The sequence below is a fragment of the Centruroides vittatus genome, unplaced genomic scaffold, assembly GCF_030686945.1.
Source record: "Centruroides vittatus isolate TY-2023 unplaced genomic scaffold, ASM3068694v2 contig_964, whole genome shotgun sequence".
Classification (NCBI taxonomy): domain Eukaryota; kingdom Metazoa; phylum Arthropoda; class Arachnida; order Scorpiones; family Buthidae; genus Centruroides; species Centruroides vittatus.
The window spans coordinates 375,213-387,480 of record NW_027122640.1 but is presented as its reverse complement, the minus strand read 5'-3'; the positions used below and the strand labels follow the sequence as shown (position 1 = coordinate 387,480).

The 12,268-nt window shown below is 31.4% G+C and overlaps 1 protein-coding gene across 1 annotated transcript; it reads right to left on the bottom strand.

Moving 5' to 3' along the window:
* Positions 1 to 143: 143 nt before the first annotated feature.
* Positions 144 to 11,603, bottom strand: LOC136985401 (protein gooseberry-neuro-like). The gene is made up of 10 exons (XM_067282671.1): positions 11,442 to 11,603; positions 10,415 to 10,587; positions 10,205 to 10,345; positions 10,024 to 10,138; positions 6,348 to 6,541; positions 6,141 to 6,249; positions 5,957 to 6,069; positions 5,739 to 5,893; positions 5,558 to 5,634; positions 144 to 226 (listed from the first exon to the last, which is right to left on the bottom strand). The coding sequence occupies exons 1-10, from the start codon at positions 11,482 to 11,484 to the stop codon at positions 144 to 146; spliced, it is 1,203 nt and encodes a 400-aa protein (XP_067138772.1). The 5' UTR covers positions 11,485 to 11,603.
* Between the last annotated feature and the right edge of the window lie 665 nt (positions 11,604 to 12,268).

Below are 12,268 nucleotides of genomic sequence, written 5' to 3'. Positions count from 1 at the left end.
CTATTCTAATAATTATGGTAATTTATTAGAATCGGTTAGGTTAGGTTAGAACGTGCGTTCCACTGTTTCCTTGCTGGAATCAGAGACGAGCCGCCATCTTGGCACCTAAGGTAACATTAACCAAAAATTGTTTAGTTTAATTATCATTTCAGTTTGTTTAACCTTTTTCTTTTATACTGACATCTCGTACATTGATCCGAAAGACTCATCGTGAATCGCGAACTACCTGTTGAGAATGAATAATGCATGAATAATATTTTTACTTTATCATAAATAAGATCTTCATTAAATCATAAACACTTCCTACTGCAGATTTTTAAAGATGATTAAATAAATTTTTTATTAGGTCTCAACTAGTTTTGAAAATAAGCTTGTAGAGATAGGGAATATTAATGTAGTTTTTATACAGAAATTAATGCACATTTCAGCACTGTAATTACCGAAAAACATGAGTCAAGAATTAAATTTACTTATTTTTTTAATATTTTTTTAGTACAGAGAAATATTTTCTGTGGGAGAAAGATGTTTAGAAGAGCAACATCTACTTCACTTAGAAAAGCAGAAAGATGATCTGAGAAGAATGCAAGAAAGAGTTATTCAGTTGGAAACGAAATTTCGAGAATCAGACAGTGAGTTATTATTTAAAACGTTAAAAGTATTTTTTTTTAATGCTTAAAACTGTTTAATTATTCAAACAATAAAGATAATTTTAAGTTTTGTTTCATACAAATCGATCTGAAATACATAAAAAGTGCATCATCCATTCATTAAGCTCATTGACATTCAACAGATGAATCAAGAAGTTTACAAATTTTAATGCAAAATTTAATTTAAATCAATTAATTTTAGACATTTATAAACTGTTATATCTTCACTTCTTTTAGTATATGGATTTGACCCTTTTTACTATCCAAAAACTTTACTTTTATTAAAATTTTCTAATAGTGATTTTAGAACAAGTCGGAATTTTCATAGCTGATGCTGCACTCAATTTTCTCATTAATCGATTATTGGAGTGATTGATCACTTCTAATGGGTTATTATTAGGTACTGGTGAAGCTAGTGACCAAGCACAATCTACGAGGAGTCATCCTGGTTCAGCAGGATCAATCGATTCCTTATCAGAGAGTGACAACCTTTGTCTATGTAAAAGAAAAGATTATAACAAGATCCTAAAATTAAGTGAAGAATCGGTAAGTCATTGGAATAACGTAGTGTTTCCCAACCTTTTTCATTCGATATTCCCATTCTATATACCTTTACATTAATCAAAAATACTTACTTAGTAGTGATCGCGAACCACCGATTGAGATCATTATCATCATTAGTAATTTCGTTCGCCTTATATCAGCAATAAACTCACTATAGAGTGTTTCCCAATCTTTTTTATTTGGCTGTCCTTTTTATGTGTTATTACACTAATAAGAAATACAGCGGAGATCGCGAACCACCAGTTAGGAATCTAACCGAATGGATAAATTTATCTTAGGAAGCTTTCCCAACTATTTTTATAACTCGATCTTCTCTGTAGATAATTAATATTAATCAAAACACTTGGTGAAATTCCGAACCACCGGTTGAGAACCGAAAAAAACACTTCACATTGTCATTAAAACTGATGATATAGTTAACGTTTCCCAACCTTTTTCCATTGGACGACACCTTTGTATTATTCTTAAAATACTTGGGGATTACGAACTATCGGTTGGGAAACACAACCATGTAATTACTTTCTTTTCTTTATATTTCTCACATAATTTAATTTATGATGCAGTACTTGAATCTATTAACAAGTCTAATCGTATGCTTGGGCATATCGGATTTAAAGTACAACAAATCTCTTCTACACCTAAATTGGTCACAGTGCAAAGATGTCGTGTCGGAAAGGAAAGCGAATCAAAAGAAAATATTAAAATTCATACAAATATTGAAAAACGAAGAAAGAAAATTCAGTCCACGACCCATTCATTCTAACAGAATCAGGTGAGTTCCATTAAATAATTAATATAATATACCTCCATTTTCTCTTTCTCTATATAGCCTATATATATATATATATACGCATATACACCAGTCGACACCTTTCATTTTTAGTATGGTTAACATTAATTTAAAGGGAACTATTCTCGTTTATATCGATTTATATCGAATCGATTCATCATTAAGGATCTATTTTTTATATGTACGATTATCAAAAAATCGATTTATATTCTTATCAAATTTTCATATATTCGAACAGGTGTTCGGACGAAAGCGAAAGCAGAAAGCTAATACCAAAGGTAAATAAAATACTTTACACGGGTTTGTAAATTAAATAAAAATTCTACTTCTTTTTTTTAGAATCTAAAAAGAATTTTTTGAATTTAATAGCCTCTTACTCCTCCTAATGGACAATCATCATATATATCGGATATGATTAGGCATGCGGAAGATAATTTGGATAAAGAGAGATTAGTAGTGAAAGGAGATGCCAAAAAATTTGTAAGGACCCTTTTTTTAATTTTGTACTGTTGACCCTCGATTTTACGGACCTCGATATAATAAATTTCGGTAACATTGGAACAAATCCGTGGCATCTGCGAAAGTACAGAAATTCAGAATATAAAATTAATAACGTTACGAGCTTAATTACGGCTTAGATTCAACTTCTATGCTTCCTAATCCTTGTCTTTGTGCAAACAACTATCCACGGTTAAGTATTGTTGTTCTTGTCAAAGGCCATCGATTAAACTAGGATAGAAGCGGGTCTAATCAGGCTTTTTAGATCTAAACTTTGTTTCTGTAATCGATCCTTAGTGTATGGTATGTTTACTAGACGTTGTTAGTGTTTACGTCCTTGATTATTCCCGCAACTGCCATTTTTCATTTTTGTATGGGTTAGACATCACGTACTGTACGTGAAAAGACCAGTGATATCACACTTAACAACCTCAAAAGTACGGCACGTCCTTGTTGAAAGGTGTGGTGTTTGTTTTCTTGTATATACAACAATATGGACTCTGTCGCTCGTCGTATCTGATATAAAGATCGTTTGTAATTTGGCTGCAACTTCGAATAAAACGCATAATCGGCATCGACTTCTTTTTATTAGTTCGTTATATATGAGGTCAACAGTATAAAATATTTTTTTAAAACATAAATGCAAATTTGCATTTTCTAATTTACTATTTCCTAACTTAATTTTCCTTTCCTAATCTAAAAACCTATGTCATGATCCTTAGTATTTACGGGGTGGCTGATCTTAAGACGGAAACAATTTCTCACCCTAAATATTTACCACTATAATTCAGTTTTTGCAAAAATATAATATGCAAAATTAAAAAATTTACACTTTAATTTTAATATTCTTTATCTTCCTTTAGAAAAAAACCATTTTAAAAACACTGTTTACGACTGTATCATTATCAAGATTGCTAAAAGAGATCGCGATCCACAGATTGGGAAACACAATTCTCACTTAGAATTTTATTATTTATATTTTATAAGATTTTTTTTTAATATAAAATTTTAATCTCTTACTGTTATGAAATTAAAACAAAAATAATTAGACTACAGAGAGAGATTTTTCTGTGATTAAATGATTTACCATTGTCATATCCATCATCAACAAATTATGAAATATTTAACTTTATATTTTATAATATATTTATATATCTTTTTTAAAATTTAATTCAGCTAAATTAAATATTTTAAAATATAACAGACACCTTGGCGACCCGTAACGTCTATTGCAGATAGGAGAATACCATTAGAGTTGAAGAATGGAGAAATTTTGGCTTTACTTGGTGTAAGTCGAACAATATTTTAGTATTATTACATATTGATAATCATATCGCTGATCACTGAAACGATCCTGCAATAGAATCAGCAAAATGATCACAGTATCAGCCATTTTGCTAATCACATCACTGATTGCTGATCGTACGAGCCTGCGATGTGATCAATGAGTGATTAGCCTACTTGAAAATTGATCAGTAATATCACTGATCAATTGCTCAGTAATTGATCAGAAAATCGAAATCGATCAGTAATATTACTGATCGATTGCTGAATATTTTGCTGATTATATCGTAGATCCCATTTCTGATCATGTTGCTAATAATTTTGCTGAGCGTGTAAAAGTATCCCGAAATATGATCAGTAAAATTTTACCGATCACATTTTAGGATCGATGTAACTAGGGGACAAAGGTGGGCACGTGCCCCGGGTAGCGCCAAAATGAACGTGTAGAGAATTTTTTCTAATTAACAGGAGCGCCAGGTTAGAGGTTTGGCCTCGGGCACCAAAAACTGCTCGACACGGCCCCGAATTTTGTGTTAAATACACAAAATTCGGGGGCCGTGTCGAGCAGTTTTATAAGCAGTGCTGATCATATTGCCTGACTTTTTTTTTTTTTTGTTTGTTTTTTAAATAAACTGACGATATTCTTTTTTCTTTAGCTCTTCAGATACAAAATCAGTGCCAAAATCTTCAATGAATTCCAAGTAAAGTAGAAGGAAAGAGACGGACACGCTGTGATAATATCATCCAAAGTATTACGAAGAAGGATATTTCTTTTTTTAGAATTAGTTTTGTTGGAATTAGGAAAGAGTGGAGGGACTCTTGTAAAACATTTTTATCGATCGTTTTTAAGAAGTATATACCCGGGATTCGACAAGTGTAGCCGATTTTATCTGATGTTGTCGACGTTATTTTTATGAAAAACCCTTGTTGATTATTGGCAATAAAAATACAACTGTACAAAAAAAAGAAGTGTGTACGTGAAAGATTGATTAAAAAAATTTAAAAAAATAAAAAAAATTCAGTTTTGCTTCTTAATTTTATTCTTCATTTATCAAAATAAAAGTACTGTCATATTTATTAAAATAATGTTCAAATTTCAATTAAAATTTTCATGAAAATTAAGCTAAATCTTCTTAAACTTTGCCAGATAAATTTGAATTTTTATTTAAATTATTCATAAAAATCGTATATTTCTGATGCTATTAGAAAATTTCTGCTTTGGGAACATCGTGAGAAGACCATGAAAACATTCACGAATTTTGCAAAATTAAACAACAGATGGCGCCAGTGATTCCATTTTCCACCCAAAAAATGTCACTTGAAATTCGATTTAACGCCTTCTCGTTATAAAGATTCCCGACACTTGTTAACGTTTTTGTATATATTTTTGTCTTTTTGTCATTGGAAAATGATAAATTAAATTAGATTTTTATCATTCCTTAATATTTTTTTTCACTTTTCTTAAATAAATCCTAAGAGAAGCTATTAATTTGAGCTTTTAAGTCGCGGAGAAGGCATTAAACGGTGGACTAAATCCTGAGATGATCTCATACAAATAATCTGCGTAGATTAAAACGAGGGAATAATAAAACTTTGCGTCGGGTTAATAAAATGCCAAGTGCAGCAACGTGTTGCCTGGATTTCTGACGAAGATGGTCGAGTGCCATACACGACATCTCCAAATTTTTATCTATTTGAGTGGATACAACGGGTAAAGTAAGATTTTGTAAACTTTAAAAATTACATTATTTAATTAAATATTTAAAATGTTCACCTGTGAACGTTTGTCCTGTCCAAGAATGAGATCCTTTGACCTCTGACACAGTGCCATTGCCATTGGTAATAATGTAACTGAAAATAGGACAGTAAAATAATACAGAGTAGTAACAAAAACGTAAAATTTTATTTTACAGCTACAAAATGCAGTGAAGTTAACAAAAACAGGGATAGATTACCTGTAATTTTCTCTAGTTGACGAGTAATGGGTGTGATTCCAGTTGGACACATCATGCAATGTCAAAGATTCGTTGGACACAATGGGTGGTATAGGGTAAGGATATTCGGTAGGTGGTAAACACCCGGTGTGCGGAGTGGTTCCATCCACATTTATCTAAACAATTTACACACTAGCAACAAATCTGACAATGTTAAAATATTCTGTAACCGAACTAACCTGAGTGTTTAAGTCTTTGGTGTACGGTTCCATCTGAAATGTAGAGAAATTCAATTGCGTGAAACCATTAGATGCCGGAGGATTGGCCATCGAACCGGACCAGATACAATTACCTGAAATATGATTCATTAAGGATTACTAAAATTTCACGAATATATATGAAAATCCGAATGAAATTAGTTACTTTGCTGTAAAGAAGAATCCACATACGACGGGTACATATGGACTCTTGAAGATTCTGAAAGTTTTTCAACTTGTTTCCTCCATCTTGCTCTTCTGTTACTGAACCATACCTAAAGAAAATCAATATGTATGACTCAAAATTAACAAGGAATTCTCTCGACAGGATCATTAAAATTCTGTATTTTATGTCAATTTCTGTGAAAATCACCTGTATTCTGGCTTCCGATAGTTTCGTGTTACGTGCAATCTCTTCTCTTAAGTAAATATCCGGATATTGACTTTTGCAAAAGACAGATTCTAGTGATTCGAGTTGTTCTGAAGTAAAAATTGTTCTACTTCGGCGTTGTTTCCTTTTCAGTTCTATTCCCGGTTCCGATTCACAATCAGAATCACTGTATTTATCTAAAAAAATATATTAAAACATTTGAATTTATTCATTTATAAAAAAACACGCAAAGACAATTAAATCTGCTTCTTTTCCAGTGTATTACTTCAGTTCGAATTGTTTTCTTTTACGTCATTATTTCGCTTTAAGACACGCGACTCTGAAAATTACGTCAAAATGCATGAACGAACACACCCTTCATTTAAAAAAAAAAACAAAAAAAAAACATATTTTTGATATTGAAAGTCCAAAATCTTCCTTTGAAATAATTTTCGTTCATTTAACTTATTTATATATACTTTTTTAAATAGTAAACTAGATTACTAACAGTCAAATAATTAAGTACAGTACAATAAGAGTTGATTACTAAACTACTAATCCTACCACCAGTTAGTAGTTTCTAGCAATAATTAAGCATTTGACTATTATCTTTAGTTTACTGTCAAATAGTTAATACTTAACTATTAACAGTAACATATATAAATCATATTATTTAATTGGATTAACATTTTCAGGATAAGGCTGATTGTAATCTCTTTAGTTAGTGCAAGGTCTATAAACACAAGGTCAGGACACCAATGTTCCTTATGGAGTAGCCATTCTGGTTCCTTAATTCCATCGCCACGGTAAATATTTTAGTAAAAGAAGTAGTTTGTTAGACTTTACTAGTTAATTACTAGGCTACTAGTAATTTTAATAGACTACTTTGACAGTAATTTTAGTGAAAGTATCAGTATATTCTTACTATCAAAAGCATATCTTAACTTAGCCCCACGTTGATAAATTATTAACAGTAGGCTAATAATTAATTATTTTCATTAATTTTATACTTTAAGTTAATTTTAGAGCAGTTACTTAAAAGAATGTGATATATGTACTCTAAAAATATCAAGAATATTAATGTGTTAAGAAAGTATTATATACAGGCATACTATGTAGCCTATAAACAAGTATCTATACTCCATATTGTATAGCTATAAACATATATATAAACTATAACTTAGAGCTCTCCTCTACGAGATTAAAGCTTAAAACATCTTATGTTTAAACTTATTACTATCTAGTAGAAGGTTGAAGAATTTATAAAGGACGTTTAAATCCGGCTCTGACCGTAATGCTATATAGGCCTACTACAACTATATTATACTACACTGGTCAAAACAATTAGGGGAGCATGTGGCTGCTCTCGTTGAGGAGTGGCAAACAATTCCCTAGCACTTCATCGATTTCTTGCCACACAGATGTGTAATCGTTTCGGAGTTCGTACACCGTACTAAAGTCAGCACAATACCCTATAAAAGTCATTCGCCCTGGTGCTTATTGTTGATCAACATTTTGCAACAAGTGCGATAAATAAAAATATGTCAACAATTCGGTTCATGTGAACATTTTTTTCAGATATTACTGTATATTTTATTTTACCATAATATAATTATGACATTCAGAATCGTTCGTCGTAAGTGGTTTTCTACACATCTCTGGTTCCCTCATTGTTTTGACTAGTCGAATATACAAAGAATGGGAATCTACTTTCAAACATTATACGCATTGGAAATGTAATAAAATTAAAATTTATGGAATTGATGGCCCTCTGCCAAATATTTTAAAATATTTTATTTAAAAATTCATTTGAAATGGAGTTTCAAACTTAAACAAGTAATGAGACATTTCGTTTCTTAAAAAGGAGACAAGGGGAATTTACGTAATTTTTACTTTTCCGGCTGTTATATGACAGGGAGAAAGTATGGCAATCGGTCAAAAAAATGACCCCAGAGATCTTTACATTTTTGAACTCGGGGGACCTTGAAACGTCGAGAAATACAAAAAAAAAAAAAAAAAAAAAAAAAAAAAATTCGGGGGGTTTTCTGTATGTATGAATGTTAGTGTGAGCGTGGTGGGCACGATTTTGTTTGCCTTGTTTGAAGCTTAATAACTCCCGTGCTTTTTGTCGAAATTTTCTGAAATTTTGCAGGGAGGTTTGTTTATTAGGGGATTGATGCTATCAAATTTCGGCAGTTGAAGATCGAGGGGTTGGGGAGATAAAGGGAGTAGTGTGTACCTCTAGTAGGATAGGACTTAATGACGATTTTACTCGTTATTAGCATTGACAATTTTTTTATGAAACCCATTCCTACTCACAAAATTAAGATTTTGTGGGTAGGGATGGGTTATTTTATTATAATTAAAAATATAAAAAGTTCTTTTTAATAAAATATTGTATTGGCGCTACCAAATGTTGCTGGAAAAGTTAAGCAACTCCTTGCTGGATATTTTTATTTTAAATATTTTACTATAGAAAATATACGATCTAATTATATTTTCTTTAAAAAATGGAACAAATTATGTTTTTTACATTGAATTCGTATGTAAAATAATACACAAGAAACATCTTTTTATTTTCATTAAAAGGATAATAAATTTACAAGCATTAATATTTAAAAACTTATACATTTTCTTACTAAAACTAGATAAAATTTATCTTATTTTAAGATATATAAAATATATTTACAAAAATAAACTAACGTGTTAATTATGTTACTAGTGAATGTAAACTAGTATTAGTACAAGTAGATTTTCTAGTAAATGTAATACAGTAGAGCGTCGATAAGTGGAACGTCGGTAAGTGGAATGCCCGGAAAGTGGAACGATTTTCAGTCGGACTGTGTCGTGCTGAATCGAATGTTTTTGATACTAAATTTACTTCTAAAGTATAATTTTCATGTTTTTTTATATTCTTTAATATATTTATTTTGTTTGTACAAAATGCAGAAATAATTTTTAACGATACGATAGCCTCGATGATTATTATAAAAATTTTCGTTAGGCTTAAAATCGACGAAAATTCAACACGAAGCGACACGCGACGGAGAAAAATTCAACAGGAAGCGATACGCAACGGAGAAAAATTTGAACATCGGACAGGTTAATGTATTTTTTCGTACAAAGTCGGAAACTGGAACAAATCATTAACTGGAAGGACCCCAGTCCCCAATTGGTTCCACTTATCGACGCTCTACTGTACTAATAAATGCACTAGGCTAGTAAATATTATTTTCAAAGATACTGATATTGCTAGGAAGGTGCTGATTTTAACAATAAGTTACTGATATTACTGTCTTGAGAGTGTTAGAATCGTTTCTGTTAATATTATAGGTGATAAAAGACGGATTCGAAGATGTTAAATGATTAATAATTAAGCCATACTTATGGAAAGATAAAGAGCAGTTTATAGAATTAAAAATTCATTATCATATATGACAGTATAACAGACAAGATGACGATAATTTCCTAGTTGATTTGTTCCTCAAAAAATAAATTATTACTCGTGCTTGATTATTTTATGTAAGATTAATTATTGCGTGTTACTAATGAATTAAAATAATAATAATAATAATAATATCTGTAAAATGAAATCTGTTAAATTTGAATACAGTAACATTTTATGCACTTATTTTTATTCATTTTTAACAGCTTAATTAACGCAAAAGTCGATTCTCACCATTCAAGATACCGTGGATGCTATGATCCGCTTTCTTATCCTTTACTCTATTGTTTCTTAATAATCTACTTATGGAACTGACACTCGGAACATTATTTTTATCGCAGATTCCATCCTAAAAATTAAATAATTAATAATTTAATAAATAAATTAAGGTCAAATAATCGAATTATCCACTCACAGATATCAAACGTTGCCTAATTTCCCAGGTATAATGATTAGGATTTTCACGAATGTACTGTCCGATGGTCCTTTCTATAGCTGGAGTGGTTACCTTGGGTTTGCTACCTCCTATCATACCCGGTCTGATGCTACCTGTTTCCTGAATATAGAAAACTATCACGTGATCGAGAGATGAACGAAAAATGTTGAAGGTGCAATCGATACTTACCTGGTATCTGTTGAGAATTTTGGAAACGCACCCGTGTGACACCCTCAACTGGCGACTAATGACGCAAGGACGTATACCTGCAGATGCCATTTGCACAATTTTCAATCTGATGTGACTAGGGAGGGGTCGACCGTTTATAAAAACTCCTCCCAACTGGTTAAGTCGACCCTGACCTAAACAATGTTTAAAGTAATTTATATATCTGTTCTAGACACGTCTTTAGATCTTCGACTCTAAATATAAATCCGAAAAATAATAAGTTTACAGATCTAGAAAATTTCATTCTGGATTTTTTTCTGTAAATTTCAGGAAAAAATGTTTATTTTTCAAATTAAAGTTCTAAATGTAGATCTATTTTAGAGATTATTCTTTTTTACATCTAATTATATTTTAGAAAACTTATATTTAGATCTTCTACATCTGCAATTTAATCTTCCAGAACTTCATTTAGATTTTCTAGACCCAACTTTATATCATTCTGATATACTTTAGATCTGAAAAAGTTATCTTTAGAATCTATATACATTTTTTTTTTCAGCATTTAGATCTTCAAAATCTACCTTTAGATCTCCTGAAGCTGAATTTAGATATTCCAGCTCTTCCTTGCACTTTCTAGTTGCATCTTTAAACTCTATTCTTAGATCTTTCGGACTTACTTTATACCTTCCAGATCTACTATTAGATCTCATAGAGCTGTTTTTAGATTTCTCATACCACATTTAGATCTTCTGAACCTATTTTTAGATACTTCAGACCTATATTTAGACATTCCAGACTTATATTTTTGTACATTCTAGATATAGCCTATCTTTAGATCATTCAAACTTATTTTCACATCTTCCGCAAAAAATTTAAGTATCTGGAAAATCTAAATATAGATCTTCACAACTATAATTTTTTCCAGATCTAAGTATAAATCCACGTAAAAACTATTTAGTTATCCTATTATAGTTTACAGAAATTTATAGTCGTATTGTACTGTACGTTAATTGTTCAATCAAAGGTTAAAGTTCATGAAACTACTCACCTTGAAAGGTATAATTAGTCAAATACGATCCGACCGTCTCCATATTTAAGTCGTTATTTCGTTGATCAGAAAGAAGAACTCGTGTTTCAATAAGTAACAGTACTCTTTCGACCACGCCTTTACTAAGGAGCAAAGCGATTTAATTGGCCATCCCTCTTTGTAACCCCGCAAACGATTGGTCGAAGAGGAAAGACACAGTGTCAATTGGATACAGGAGAAGTCGCATCAATCTCCGAACATCCTTCTCTCCGTTTCTCTGACAATTTTCAGGATATTTTTGATAATTTTAATGTTTTTTAAGCTGAAAACCTTAAGAAATTTATTTGAAAGTTTAAAAATTGTTTGCAGTTTCTATATTATTTTACCGCAGAGCGATAGAGAAGTGTTCTATTTGTTAGTAATTTTGGCTCACTTACGTAGAAAATGGCCATCTAAACGAGTCTAAAATTACAGGGATTTGCTTTTCAAACACAAATTACTCGTGTTTCTCCTTTAAAAAAGTCACTGTATGGTGCACGTGTCCAAGGTAGACACTAATGAAACACTATTTGTGACTTACCCGGGTCGGATGCGCCTGGGGTGTAACTGATGCAGGTGTGAAGTCAACGGGGCCAGAGGTCCTGCAGAGCATTGACAGATTGTCTGTGCCCCGAGCTAAGTCAAGGACTGGGATTGCTACTGGAACTCAATTATTTCTAGTTGGTGGGATCATTGAAGTAAATCGCAAAATGTTATCTCTACCCTGATAGCCACCATTCCTTAATTAAATCCTTAAACCAACAGAAAAGTAAAAAAAACGTATATTCTTTTTGGCACGTAATTCCTAC